General features: G+C 43.9%; 1 protein-coding gene across 1 annotated transcript in view; it reads right to left on the minus strand.

Moving 5' to 3' along the window:
* Positions 1 to 15,801, minus strand: part of man2a1 (mannosidase, alpha, class 2A, member 1) — a 51,220-nt gene that overhangs the window by 27,399 nt on the left and 8,020 nt on the right. Inside the window, exons 4-9 of the mRNA XM_076284333.1 lie at positions 13,630 to 13,801; positions 9,540 to 9,667; positions 6,837 to 7,010; positions 3,677 to 3,863; positions 2,022 to 2,199; positions 526 to 722 (exon numbers count right to left, since the gene is read on the minus strand). Coding sequence (XP_076140448.1) covers positions 526 to 722; positions 2,022 to 2,199; positions 3,677 to 3,863; positions 6,837 to 7,010; positions 9,540 to 9,667; positions 13,630 to 13,801 — 1,036 coding nt within the window. The remainder of the gene's footprint in view (positions 1 to 525; positions 723 to 2,021; positions 2,200 to 3,676; positions 3,864 to 6,836; positions 7,011 to 9,539; positions 9,668 to 13,629; positions 13,802 to 15,801) is intronic.

Raw genomic sequence — 15,801 nt, forward strand, 5'->3', positions numbered from 1 at the left:
GACGAGACAAGTCATAAAGCAAACACCTAGGAGAGCCCAGTGTCTCGCACGTCTGTGTAAACTCATTATGAAGAGCAGTGGGATAAATCTGAAGTCAGAAACTGAAACCTGCTGCCTCTCCCGACAACACACCCCTGCAACAAACACACGCACTCTCTCTCTCTCACATACACATGCAGTCAACTGAGAATTCACACGCAAGGCCCAAGGTTTTCGATTGAAAATCCAGAATCAAGTAACTGGTATTCTGCTAAATTAATTTTTTAATGAATTTCAAGTTATTTTATTTTTTATAAATGATGTATTATTTGGACGTCAGATGGAGGTCAGACACAGACATCATCAAGTCTCAGTTGACAACATGTAGCTGTGCAGACTAGGTTACCACACTTTCATTTATGCATTCAGCAGACACTTTTGAAAAGTTTTAAACAGAAAATCTTACACAGAGCACTTTTACAAGGAGATAGAAGCTAAAGAAGTTGGAGGTAAAGGAGATCTCTTTTTACTCCCCCAAGGCCCTACCTGAGGTGAGACTCTAGTATGCGGTCCAGACGCTTGTAGAAGGGCCGTGAGGTGAAGTAGCCACTCCAGTAGTGGTCGTCACGATCCGCGTAAGTGAAGAAGTCGCCGCTGACCGCTGGAAGCGCCAGGGAGCCCACGCCGTCGCCCGTCGCTTTCCGCAAAGCCTCAAAGTAGTCGGAGATGGTCCCAAACTGGGCCTGTGGGGGCAGACAGACAAGAACGGATGGATTAATTGGAATGACTGGAAGGAAAATGGCAGCCCTTCAGTGGAATGAAAAAGATGTTTTTCCCACTAAAATGTGGAGGGGAAAAAATCCCTTTCCACGATTCAGTAAATAAATGGGGTATGTTTTGTTTTTTGTTGGTTGGTTTGTTTTTTGCTCTGAAAAGTGTGACAAATTGAGAGATTAACTGACAGGGGAAAGGCAGAAGAAATGTTTTCAGTTAATTGAGGATAAATGAAACTCCAGAAGGAAAAGCTAAAATGACAACTGAATTTCACATGGCAGGCTTTCTTCTGCTGCGAGATGTGTTTGCAGCCAACAGTACACTGCCATGAAGTGCTTTTGTGTTGGCTTTACTTTTATCAGCTAAAACATTCTGCACAACTAAAGTGAAACCTTTAAGTCTGGAAAGGCAACACACACTGAAAATGGATTTCTCTCACCCAGTGTCCATTTTTTAATGGGTTTCAAGTCTGAACATGAAATAATCTTGTCTCAAAGAAATAGAGGCAAACCCTGAGAAGTTAGACATAGTTAAACTTTTGTAGGCTTTTGTAGACTTCCTGTAGGATTATAAATTTAGCTGTACAACACATCAGTGTAATAAAATAATCTAAACAATCTGTCTTATTCACAATGTTTGGACGAATTTGCAAGACTTGAAAAGTGGTACGGTGATGTTGCCTTGAATGTGATCATCTACTGTAACAATTAAAAACACACAGACAAACTAACGTGAATTTCTTTTCTGGCATGGTGTGGGTCTTGTGAGCGACCCTTAACCTCTGAGTGAGTCATCTTTTGTGCACATAATACCCCTGACAGGGTTTTCTTTGGCTGGTCCCAAAAATAGCCAGGCATATGGTCTCATGTGGCCTCATCAAAAGCCTGACCTCAAGTTTGTTAGGAAGTTGTGGTCAGGCTTGGAAATTAGTGTCCATGCTAACGGCCAAACAAATATAGTGAATACCAGCACGGAACTGTCATTAAAAAAGTATAAACATCTTGATAAACAAGTCTGGTAGAAAACTCCACAGAAGGTTAATTAAAGATGTTGAAAGTTGAAACACATGAGCTCAATTAAGTTAATTAAATAATGAATGCAGTGCTTCCATATTTCCTGACAAAAATATGTAATGTTGCTTGACAGATGATTTTTAGGACAGCCATCCTGTATTCATACCTCATTAATCAACACGCGTATGCTTTATTTGTGTTCTAATTTAGTTCAGAATGACAAGTCACACAGATGTATGGAACAGTGTGACAGACCTTGACATGAAGTTCAGGGTGAGAGTTCATGTAGTCAAAGAGCTTCTGGTAGTTCTGGTACTGCTGGTCCCACTCCAGTGCCTCTGTATAACGGAAGTCATCCCCCAAAGGAGCCAGAACCACCTTGGACCGGAATAGCTTGGACTTCTTTCGATACTGATCCAGCAACATTTGGGCTCTACAACAGACAACAGAAGGCCATTTTACTTTCAGTTTAAAGTCACTTAATTACACTCTCTCACTCTATACATTAATAGCCCATGTATGGGGGGAAACTGCATATTGAAAAATACCAATAACTCTCCAGTTCAGCAATATAGTAGAAGACTCTAAAATTCTTTCTTTCTCATGATGCATATTTAATATGCTTCAAATCTACAGATGGAGGCCAAATCTATACGACCACAGAATCATTTTGACAGTTACACAAGCATTTTACAGCATTCTGCAACAGGACAAGACGTAGCGGAATATAACGTTTCATGACCCAGATGTCAAACAACACAAACAAAAGCCTAAACAAACTAAAGTGCCAGTGGGACTGTAAGGGTACACGGTGGATTGTCCCTTCAGCCTTAAGTGCCTCGTTGCAGTCACACGATACAATTTATTGTGACTTTATCTGATCACCTCAGGGCCCAACACTAGACATCGCAGAGCAGAACTGCAGCTTTGTGACACGATTTTTATCATGAGCTTTGATTGTAGAAAAGTTGAAAAAAAAAAAAAGAGAAGTCTAGCAATTTTTCCGTTTAAATCATTCAAACATATTCTTCTTGTGCTGTTTTTCACTTCATCAGGTTTTTCTTTTTATAACTGCTTGTGATGACGATGAGTCATTATCATCTCTTTCAAAACGCTTTGTTACGGAAACAACAGCACAGGGAAGATGTGGGCAGTTATCAGATGAAAATGATACAAAGAGACAGTTCATCCTCACCTTCCACCCCCCACCCCCCACCATCTTAAAGTGCTGAATCCTCTTTCTCTATAAAGAACTGTAAATAATATCTCCCATCAGCGTGAGCTCTCTCTCTTGAATTGTTACCTCCTTGCACAAACAATCCCATAAGTGGGAGCAAGTCATTATGTCTGCAATATACAATACAGTACACAGGCAATAAACAGACTCCACTCCGGGTATGCTCTGGAGCAGAAAGAATCGATGAAAAGGCAAGTTTTCATCAAAATACCCTCCATAGAGGAAGCTTGAGATGGTGAGGGGCAGAGAGATAAAGGAAGAAAATGAGGCCGTGGAAAGCAAGAGAGACAGAGACACAGACATAGAGATAAAGAGGCCCAGAGTACCTCATGTTTTTTACCTGGTGTATTGAGAATGGATGCACATACATTTGCATGGGTACCTGAGCATGCGAGCATATGTGTGTATGCGTGTGTGTGTGTGTGTGTGTGTGTGTGTGTGGTCGGACATGTGTTTGCTTTCCTCCTATATACTGCATACATTACACTATATACTTCTGATCTTTACCCTACACACAGCATACAAGTATGCCCCTGTATATACAGTATATATGTATGGGTATGTATAATGTATTTCTTTGTATATACACACATGCATATGTACATATATACCGGTACACATACACCATACTATACACACATTAACAGTATGTATATCTATCTGACATGATCACCTGTCCTGGACGTTGTGGTCAGTGATGGCCTGGGGAGGGACTCTCCAGGGGCAGCTGACGCGGCCACCCGGGAGCCTCTTGAAGTCGAACTGGCAGCAGGTCTTGGGGTCGGGGCCGCAGGTGTGGGGCACGTCGTAGCTGTAAAAGGGCATCATGTGGCACAGGATATCGGTGCTGGCATCGTGATCTACAAACAGACGGAGACCCAGACGGTCATTCAGTGACGCTTGCTAGCATTGGAAGCAGAAAAAGGATAAGTGTAGTCCAATCGATTCTGGCAAAATGTTAAGGTTTAGGAGTTGGGAATTGGGACTTATGAGTCGGGAGTTAGGAGTCAGGATGATGGATAGGTAATAGCGTGTACCTACAGTGAATGATTTAAATTAAATCTCAATTTGGTTGCCGCAAGTTCATTGGCTAAAAAAAAAAAAATAACGCCACCATAATGTGGCTCAACATAATGTTCCCAATTAACTTTTGAAATGACCGGGAACCTAGCGAAGTTAATTTGAAAGGTTAATTTTGACTCATTTGCACAAACCAGGAGAGCAGATCGGATAAAGAGACTTTCTTTTAGCGCCTGAAGGTCAGCCAGAAGAGAGACGGAGGGGGATAAAATAAGAAAAAAAGAGAAGCGGGGGAAAAAAAAAAGACACTCAAACCCGAGTGAAAGCGGTCCAATTTGATTGACAACAAATCATTTCAACTCAAGGTCACCTTCTATGCTCTTGCAAATGAATATCGACACATGCAAGATGTGGCGTCGCCGACACTGGCTGGCCAACAAACCAGAGAGAGAGAGAGAGAGAGAGAGAGAGAGAGAGAGAGAGAGAGAGAGAGAGAGAGAGAGCACACAGAATAGCATCAGCAGTGGCAGCAACCTGAGTTACTGTTTGTGCATTCCCAACGGCCCGCGTAGGCACAACGGACAGCAGCGGTGCTAGTTTGTCACCTTAAGTGTCTCGGAGCACTCAGGGGGACTAACTGAAGAGCCGAGTTTGGAAACGCCAGTGCAGCCAGGCAGTGGGCCGGTCAGCCTATTTCAGGGCTGATGTATGTGCTCGCATCCGGCGGGACCATAATTAGGTCTGGAACTGGCCAAAGCGCAAGTCGGCCCAAGGCAAGCCAAATGAGCAGTAATCACTTTTTTAACTGCACGATGGAAAAGGGGTCCGCGTCCGGTGTCCAGGGTGCATTTTTGTCATTTTTTCCGGAGTGTTTGTCAGCGAGAGGCACACTGAGCACAAGGCTATACAGACGTGCTTCATTACGGCCGACTCGGGGAATGGGGGAAAAATCAGGCGATACAGGAGAGGCAAAGCGGACGTTTCCCGCTGCTTTGTTTGTTGCCTTAAGATAAGCTGGCTGGCTTCCCAAGCCGAGAGGAATGCTTGCTTTTTTCCCACCAAATAGTCCATTTGTTAAACCACTTCTTCTCCATCTTTCTAGTTCCCCATCTTCCTCTTCCACAGACAAATGGGAGAGGAAATATATTCAGCTTCAGCACACACACACACACACACACACACACACACACACACACACACACACATACAGACACAGACACACACACACACAGGCTGGCACATGAATGCATAGATTTGGAAGAAGGATCTGGATTATACTATTCACAACCAAATAGAATGGAACAGTTCTTACAAAATGGACAAATCAGCTCTGATGAGGCCTGATGGAACGACACTGCACTCAAACGAGAAATCCATCCAAATCGCCACACAAGCTTGACGCTTATACACTGGCACTGCACTGGAATTGAATGGACAAAAAGGGTGCCATTTTCCCCTAACAATCAGTGATACACTACCATAAATTAGGCATTCTGAGCACATCGCGAACAACTGGCCACTGATTGTGAAAATTGCCGAAACAGAGAGAAAAATGGAGGTCTGGCCAGCACTCATCGGTCCGTGTGTGAGTTTCACCTTTTGTCCGAGGCAGCAGCAGGTTCTCTCTGCTGTCTCGTTAGCGAGACCAATCCCTGTGGCCGCGGTGAAGAATGGGCCCCGATGGCAAAGGCCCAAATACATATCTGCCGTGCCCAGGGCCCAGGCACCGGTTGTGCTCTTCGTGCCAGAGACAGAGAAGAGGGAGAGAAAAAGCCAGACAGAGACCAGCCTGTGCAGTCCGCATTTGGCCCCCGCTGGTTCAACCACAGGGGCAAAGTTCTGCCCACAGTCGTCTACCAGCGAACAAGGACAAGTGAGCAACAACCCCTCAAATTGCTGGCAGCAGCAGAAGGGCAGAGGGCCATTAACTAATGACAATCTATCCGATTACGAGACGCTAAAAAATGATCCAGCCGCACATGGGTCACTGTGGTGCCTAGCGTTGAAATCAATGAGCGCTGTGGCAGTTTGGGTAGTCGGTATGATAGTGGGGGGTGGGGGGATGCACATCTGTGGGGGGGGGGGGGGGGTCACGACTCAGAGGGACGGTGGATGAGAAAAGGCCTCTACCCCCCACACTTCTACCCTTCTCTAACGATCCTCGTGACAGACCTTGGTCTGTTGGCTGAAAAAAATCCAGAGCTTTATCACACACACACACACATGCACGCTCACTCTCACACCGCAGATGGCATGGGGGGGGGGGTGCAGAGGGGTTATCCTGGTCTGACCCCTAAACTCAGTTTTCCCTTCGCCTCACTGCGGCCGTGTGTTTGGAAATCGATTGAAGAAGAAGGGGAAAAAAGAACGGGGCCAGTCAGTGGTGACTGAGCACAGAGGTTAGAAGGCCAGCAAATAAAGCAGGCATGGGGCAGCCCTTTGAAGTCTCGCTGCAGTGGAAAAGACATTTCAGTGTATTTAAGGAACGCTGTTGTGCAATGGCCCTAGGCATTGAGATAGTGTTTGCATTTGGGTCTAGACGGAATATACATATATATATACACATATGTATATGTTTTTTTACCAAATGAAGTAGACATTTATAAAAGAAATCCCTTTCAACAGCTAATTACTAACCTGTAAAAATGCAAATAAAACTAATCTGGATTTAAGTGCACTACAAAGAAATAAAAAGATGTCAGAGACGAAGGAATAACAAAGATGGAGAGAGTGAAAGAATGAAAGAAAGAATGAAAGAAAGAAAGAAAGAAAAGAAAGAAAGAAAGGAAATGGTCTTCAGAGATCAGCCTCACCCCAATTTTGCCTCCAGAAGAACTCCAGCGTTTTGTGGCTGGCAAAGTGTTTCTTCACCGAGTAGTGGACCCTCTGGATCAGCATGTTCGAGAACCCTGCCTGCTTCAGCAGGTAGGCCTGGGTGGGAGAGTGGCCGAACGGGTCTACGGCCCAGCCCGTCTTGGGCTTCACACCTGTTGGTGCCAGAGAGAAGGCAGACAATCAATAATTTATACAATGTGTAAACAATAGAATTCACATCTGCGTTTTTTAAGATACAAATTACTCCCAAGCAGTTTACAGCAAATTGAAAATGGTCATACAAAATGAGCATTATACAGATTAACAAAAACACCTATAAAGTTTAACTGAAATTGCACTCTAGTCTAAGCTACAAGGTTTTGCCCAAAGTTTAAATTTTTTGACATTTTTGTGTGTTTTCACTTTGAAGTTGCAGTGTCACCTCTGACTCAGTCCTGTCAAACTCCAGCAATGTATTATTCAGATACACCCAGGGACAGAAACCAGAAAAGGTCTGGTTCCTCACACCACACCGTCTTATATCTCATACTGGAGAAGTTCACATTCAGCTGGGCCTCAGCATTCCGCTTCCACTGACATGCACACACGTCCTTGGGGCGTACTTTGGGATGTCCGAGACACTGACACATGGCTGCATAGCAGAATGCTACGCCGACCACAAGCTTCACTGAAGTAAAGCGCTCACAGGGACAAAAGACTCCCGATGATGCCAAGTCCCTTTTCATCCACCACGCTCCCCAATTTATTATTGGCAAATACTCGCAGTCCACTTCCTGGAACAGATCCAGAGCCAACGCCGCCAAACCCCAGGGCCTCGGGGGAGGAGAAAACTGAGCCGGCGCTGATGCACGAGGAGTCTCTCTCTTCATTTGTTCACTTGATTCCCCACACCCCTCAACCACCACCCACCCAATGCCCCTCAAAAGACCCCCAGTGGACTCCAAGAGGTCATTACAGCTTTAACAGAGCAGGTCAATGAGAGCCGGTCTTCAGTCAGGTCACGACTCTTGAGGAAAGCCAGACAGGGAGAAAGACAAGAGAGATAGAGAGAAAAGAGGGGAGAGAGAAACAGAGAGAGAGAGAGAGAGAGAGAGAGAGAAAGGTGGAGAAAGAAGCCCTTTCCGTCTGTACCTCATGGCCTCATTATTACCACTGTATCCCAGCTCTATTAATAACACAAGAGCAGGAAGCTCCACAGCCAAACAGCCTCAGGTGTAACTAAAGAATCCACATTTACAGACATTACACAGATGAGTTCTAATCCTATTGTGGATTCAGTTTTATTGGACTGTGAAATGAACCTGGGATGTGAACTTGGCAATGAGCTCTTCTGCATTAGCCATCAGGCAGTTGAGTTGGAGATGCACACAAAATTGCCCCCGGTAATTCCTCTCCAGGCCAAAACGAAGCAATTACTTAACCATATTGCCTCTACAAAACATCGTAATGTGGAGGTATGCAATATTAATTAAGTTCAGTAGCTTCCGTGCTGATGGATGATAGTGCAGGAGGAATATGTGCCTACAATAGAGGCTCTGATGGCCTAGGGTTCATGGTCTGGTTAGACTGAAGTCATGTGTGAGAGTATTGGATTCAGAAGTTATGATTTTTTATATTCATAAGTGGTTTATGTCCTGATGTTTCTGTTATGTGTTCTTCCACATATTGAGATGATGAGATGTTCTTATTTCATTCTGTTCCTGTACTGTCCCTGTGTATATCTATGTGTGGCTGTGTTTAGAGATAAGCGGGAATATTATGACTTAGCAGTGTTTCACTGTTCTGCATGGCTGGGTCAGTAGCTATCTGCTCCGGATTTCCAGGTTGCCACTAATCAGAGTCTGATTCAGTGTAGTCCACGTGAGATGTGATGACCAACGCAATCTGCCGTCAGCCTGGAAGGATACTTGAACCCTAACTATTTCCTTGTCTAGTTACCGGTAGACTAGCTGGTGGATCTTTAAGTGAAGTCACGCAGTCTCTCCCTTGATGTGAATCATTGTAAATAAAACTCTGTTCCTGATTTTTCCTACCATTGGTCTGACTGGGTCTTCATTCATCTGTGGGATCAAAATTACCATCAAGTGTAACTACAGAGGGGAATAAGCAGTCTCCTCCGAGGCACTACTCCATGTCTCTTAGTGAAGTAATTGGAGCAGGCAGAGGTACGTGTGCCTTAAGAGTAACTTAACAACATCTGTTATTGGTTTAGAGAGAGGGCGGTCAAGGAATAGTTTACCATTTCACCCAAGCAATTGATTATTGCGACACAAGTTCACCCAAGTCTAATCATGCTGTGCTGTAAAAGATAAACCTGTTTGTTCACTGTACGTTTCCTGAAGACTGGTTGCAACACAACAGTTTTTACCATTTCATTACAATCTGTAGAATCTTTCAACAGACAACAGGCCTTTTTTTTCCCCCTTCACTATTATCATGCAAACACCGGTGCCAGACACCTGCGATTAGAAACCAGTGCCCATGTTTATGAGTCATTCCACAACTTCCACTTCTTTTGCCAGGGTTAGCTGGCACGCCACAGGCTGGGAGGGAGGGCAGCAAAATCTGCTCTTGGCTCAGCTGCTGGGGAATCAAACTCCATTTGGCTCCGGTCTAGGAGGGGGAGGGAGGGAGGTTAGGGTGGGGGTGGGGTAGAGGATGGAGGGGAGATATTTGCCTACCCAAATGCCTCTCCAGCCACTGATGTCCCTCCAGGAGCTGGTCGATCAGGGCGAAGTAGTGGGAGTTGGCCTCGTCGGGCATCACCCAGCCCCCGGTAGCAATCTCCAGTTGGCCGCTCTCAATCAACCTGTGAGCAAGCAAGCCACACACACACACACACACACACACAAAAACACAAATTTATAAGCACACACTTATATAAACACACACACACACACACACACACACACACACACACACACACACACACACACACACACACACACACCACAGTCTCTCTCATACTCACATGCACACACTGATACTGAATAACAAACAAACAATACATACACAGAGAGCCACAAACACACACAGAAACAGACAGACACACAAACACTGTAAATGTTTGCATCAAGTTATTGACATTTTGATTGCGATCATTATGTAAACAAGCCACATCTCCCACAAATTGCCTCTGACCCCCATATATACAGCCACATACAAACATACCTTACTTGGGCCTGGAATGGGGGGAAAAAAGGGACCAAAAATAGGCACTGGCATGAAAAGTACTGACCGTAAAAGCATGTGCTTTCACTGAAACAGACAAAGAATACACCATCTTTGAAGCCTGTGGCTACAATATGCTCACCCGATCCACTTTAACTGTCCCAATTAAAACCACATAACTATTTTGTTAAACACTGACTGAGTGGAGAACTGCTTTTCTCCTCCAATCTGTCAACACATTCAAACCAGTTTCCAAAAGACACTTAACCAGAAAGTAGGAGTCCATTTAACAGCGGACGGAAGGCCTGTCAGTATCCGCTGTGAGGCCCGCTAAACACATTACCGTCCAGCAGGGTCTAAATCAAACACCTGTGGTAGGAGGAAGCCCATCTCTTATTAGGACAGGAAAGCTGCTGGTGCTGCTGCTGCGGGCGATGACTCAGCAGTTTTCCTTCCGACATCGGGGCATTTTTCAATGGAGGCCTTCCAGGATGAAAACCTCTGGAGGACTTGTGATTGGAGAGGTGAGGTGAGGTGGGAAAGGTAGAGCCAGCCCGCAGAAACAGAGCGCGTCAACACAGCAGTTTCTCCTCCATTGAGACGCGGAATCGCTCTTTTATTTCCCGGCTGGGGAATGTAACATTTACCCCACCCCATAAAAATCAATCATGGAGTTAGCTCATAATTCGATTAGAAGAGTAGTGTCCAACACTGCTCTCCAGAGTACGCGCATATTAAAATATGATGTTCTTTTCCTTCATCTTCCCAGTATAACAATTAAACCTTGAACTGTTCTAAAAGGAATTGCTTGAAGTATATTGCACATTGAAGGCCATTACTGTTTTGCTCGTCGAACCTTGAAAGAATCCACAGGAAGGACCCATAAAGAAGTCATGCCATACTCTTTTCAATTATGTTATAACATGCTGAGACATTTTTTGTAAAGTCTGCAAAGTTCGGACGTAGAAAACAACGTTTTTCTCATGATTTTCTAACATTCTTTTTTTTTTTTTTGGGGGGGGGGGGTTATGTCTTTAATCAGACAGGACAGGAAAGAGAGTGACAGAAAACATGCTGGAGAGAGAGATGGGACCGGGAAATGACCCAGGTCGGATTCGAACCTGGGTCCCCGTGGTCATGTGGTCATGTAGAGCCGAATATGGTATGGGCGCTGTAGCCAATTGTGCCACAGCGCCCCACCGGCCAGGGATCATAATAAATGAGAGCAGAAACCATGCACTTTTCCACTGCCCATGGCTCAGTTTAATGGCCATTACATGCAAGGAATGGACTTTGAAAAGCCTGGTGCGCTAGTCCCATTGGCATATCCTATTTCAAAGCACAGCAAGGAAAAAAAATAGTTTCCTAGAATGACTTCTTTATAGAGTGAAGAAAAAAATCTTTTACATCATCTCCGGACTCATTTCTAATCTTCATTTTCAGTGTTCACTAATCATGTCAATGCATTCACTAATCAGCGGCTCCTACAATAATTCATTAGTTGACTCATGATAGGTATTGTATAGGCCTACTTGAGGACACATCTCTGGTAAGATTAGTCTGAAGCTGGCGACACACAATAAACCGTTTTGATTTTGCTGAGTATTTCTGTTTGGACACCTTCCCTTTGATACTGAGCGACAATTTTTCTTGAGAAAAAAAAGCAAATTGTCATCCAATCAGAACGCATGGTTCAACATTAGAACTGGTCATGTGGTTGTGGTTTAACCTGTATCATTGTGCAACAATTTTTCTTGAGAACTATCTATCTATCTATCTATCTATCTATCACCACACACAGACACACACACACACAAACAGTCATGAGACCATGCTCCTTCTGCAACAGTTCATGTATGGGGGGGGGGGCACTTTCAGAGTGGCAAATCTCGGATTCTCTCAACAGAAGACGTAGGGAGATGTTATTGCACCAGTCGGACTGAGTCACATATTGTTAGGAGACGAGACAAAAGAGGCAGAGAGGATAGCTCAGTCAGGAGAGAAGAGAGAAATCAAGCACAAGCACACTGATATTGCCAATCAAATGAAATAGCCATATCTTCAGCCCATTTGCATGTTCACCCCCTTTACAAATCCATCACTTGAAAGCCTCATCTGATTCAGAGGAGAAGAGAGAGTTCAGTCTAATTTTCGACTGGCACTATCTGCGATACAGATGCATAAAAGGGATGGCGTGAGGTGGCGAGGTGACTGCAAATTTCAATTTTCCCCGAGATGTGCCATGTGGATATTCAAGCATAAACAATTTAATTTATTTCCAAGCTTCAGCACCATAGATGGCAGTGAGAAATTGAATCATTATCCTAGACCTTGGTTTTGCTGATATAAAATAAAACTGCTTGTGGAAAAAAAAAAAACGTTAGAAGATTGGGGGGGGGAAAGAATATTCAATTTAAGCCACCTTGGCAAACACAACAGAGAGAATAGATGGAGAAAGAATGGGACCAGAGCTGGCTTTGAACTCTCTTTACCCATCAAATCAATAGTGACTAAATATTGCACATCTTGTGCTCGCGCCCCCCTCTCCCACACACACACACACACACACACACACACACACACACACACTCCCATGGCTGCTTAGCAGAGAACCTAATTGAAATTCTAACCTGCAGCAGAAATGTTTATTGCATTTTAAATGCGTATATGCTGCTTGTGTGTGTGTGTGTGTGTGTGTGTGTGTGTGTTTTTTCCCAAGGCTAGCACAGTGGCTCATCCAAGCAAACATAGCCAAAGCGGAACATTTGTGACACTCCCTCCACACACACACACACACGAGACAAATGCCCTGCACCCTCCTCTTTTCCTTGCTTTAACGCCTCCGCCTCAATTCAAAAGCAAATAAAACCGCTCAGGGGTCCAAATGGTGAGCAAGCTCCAGGCTGACGGGAAAGAGCTCCATCACTGAGGATATGAATCTCGTGACCCCTTCCATATGGGTTGCATATAGCTTGTTAAAGCAATCCGAATCAATTAACTCCCTTTCAAAGGACAAGAAATCAGTGTTTTTTTTTCTGCAAAGCCTCACACCACGATGGAGGCATTCATTTTCAGGCTACAGTTAGCATTCAGTGGCGTAATGTTGGGTTAATTAAACCCAAGAAGGACTCTAATTTCGCTGCATTCTATTTTTTTTTATAATCCTACATAAACTGGTCTCCTGGAGCAGTAGAGGAGGAGTGGTGGATGAGGGGATGCGGTGTGTGTGTGTGTGTGGGGGGGGGTATTGGGAGGTGCTGGGCTTTAATTAAACTGGGAATGAAAGTGCTGTGGAGATCTTTAGCACATCCACGCAGCAGCATACTCATCCTGCTTTACTCCAAAAAAAGGCCCACGTCAACAACGGCATTAATGAATCCATAAATTATGGTGATTAATTTGGCTACCAATGAAATACCACTGAAGATTCTTCTCCCTTTTACCTCCATGGCCCACTCCAACCCCCCCCCCCCCCCACCACCACCACCACCACCACCACCACCAGCACACACACACACCCAAAGCCCCCTGCTGGCTCCTGAAGCAAAGATTAAAAAAAAAAAAAAAAAAAAAAAAACAGCAAGAAAAAATGAGACGCACTTTTTCACGGCGTCCCGTTTCTGGTTGTCGATGTTGTCCCACCACTTTGAGAAGTAGGAGATCTCTGACCAGATGATCTTCCTGCGGACATCCTCGTGGAGCTTCACCACCATGTTGTTGAGGATGTGCTGTGTCTGGTCGCGATAGTAATCATCAAAGGTCTTCAACCATCCTGAAATAAATATACACAACAACATCAGAGGTGCGCTTGGGGATTTCACTGTATTCATTTACGTGTGTGTGTGTGTGTGTGTGTGTGTGTGTATGTGTGTGCGTGTGTGTGTGTGTGTGTGTGTGTATGTGTGTGTGTGCGTGTGTATGTGTGAGTATGTGTGTGTGTATGTGTGTGTGTGTGTGTGTGTGTGCGTGCATGTGCATGTCTGTGTGTGAGTGTGTGCACCAAATGAATGGAGGAATGTGAGTGAATGGAGCTTTTCTAAATAATAGCACATTCATACATCATTTCATTCTTTATGCAAACAGCGACGGCTTTGCGTTAGAAGTTTTGCAGCTGATCTGCTCTGGACCCATTTCCGATATGTCACTCTCAGATGTAGTCCCATTTCGACTTGTAACTCAGACCATTACAAACATAAAGCATTGCATTAGCCTCATTGCTAAGACCAGTTTGAATGAATGAATGAATGAATGAATGAATGAATGAATGAATGAATGAATGAATGAATGAATGAATGAATGAATGAATGAATGAATGAATGAATGAATGAATGAATGAATGAATGAATGAATGAATGAATGAATGAATGAATGAATGAATGAATGAATGAATGAATGAATGAATGAATGAATGAATGAATGAATGAATGAATGAATGAATGAATGAATGAATGAATGAATGAATGAATGAATGAATGAATGAATGAATGAATGAATGAATGAATGAATGAATGAATCAGCCACCCAGTGAGTGAGTCAGTGAAGATACTGGTTTGACTGTAACTGACTAATGGCTCTTCAGGACCAGTGTCTCATCAGTAAGGTGATAGAGATCACTGGGGACAGCATAGTGAGGGTTTGTTCCATGGTTCTCTGTAAAGGGTTTTTCAAACAATCGTCTAGGGAAAAGTGTCACACAACATTGCCTCTTTTACAACCAAACATGGGTGATTTTGTTTTCGTTGTTTATCTGTTTGTCTCACAAAACACAGGAAGACCACAGACCACAAACCACAAAGTCTAAAACTACCTTTCCTTAATATATCAGACAAAAACCTGTCAAATCCTGGGTTTCTTACTGTGTCCACGTCAACACTATCAATTTGCCATCAAGTACTCAAGCCTGTAGATGAATGCCTCCATTGTGGTGTGAGGAACTGATGCCCCAAACCACTGCTGGATAGCTGAATTAACCTAGACGAAAAACCCAGTTCTACACAAAGCACCTACAGCAGTATTGTGAAAGAAACACTGAGTCCCTTCATTTCCCTCAAACCCCAGAGAAACAGTGTGTGTCCAACTACCTCTAAAAACAGCAAAACACAGAACACTGTGTGACAACACATTCTAGGCCCTAATTTAAAAGGCGGGTAGAGTGCAAAGTCTGTCAACAAGCAAAGTGCATGACTGAATTGACATTGTTGTTTATTATTACTATTCTCCTTAATGTAGTCTTACCAACTTTTTAAATTGTTTACTGTTAAATTTAACTTTGTACTGTTGTTATTTGTACATTATGTCGATTTAGACAAAAGAGTCTGCTAAATACCATAACCATAACCATGACTAGAATTATCGTTTTACATGTGGGAGCCTTGAGCCGACTCACCCATGTTTGTTCTTAAGGTCTTACCAATGGTGCTAAATTAGAAAATTCATTTTGCCTAGTAATTAAAATAGCTTAAGCTAAACTTTCCACTTTGCCCATCAATTAAACCAGGGCCCGTGTAAAATGCACATTCACTTTAGGACATTATGAGGAAGTCCCCATGGGTGGTTCTCTCTGAAGACCTTAACGGAGTCAGCAGAAAGGTTATAAATAGCATCAGAGGGTGTGGCGGGTGAAGACGAGCTAACGGCACAAAATAAATCTGTGTTGACGATCTACAACACGAACCTCCTGAAGCAGTGAGACGGGGGCTGTGGCAAGGGCCTTTATCCACATCTGAAAGGGTAGATTGACCTCGCCTTCACAGAATGAGCGATCGAGCGATC

The sequence above is a fragment of the Alosa pseudoharengus genome, unplaced genomic scaffold, assembly GCF_046254945.1.
Source record: "Alosa pseudoharengus isolate Yale_2024_CS ecotype anadromous, Long Island Sound unplaced genomic scaffold, YU_APseudo_1.1 YU_APseudo_1.1_scf_14, whole genome shotgun sequence".
NCBI lineage: Eukaryota > Metazoa > Chordata > Actinopteri > Clupeiformes > Clupeidae > Alosa > Alosa pseudoharengus.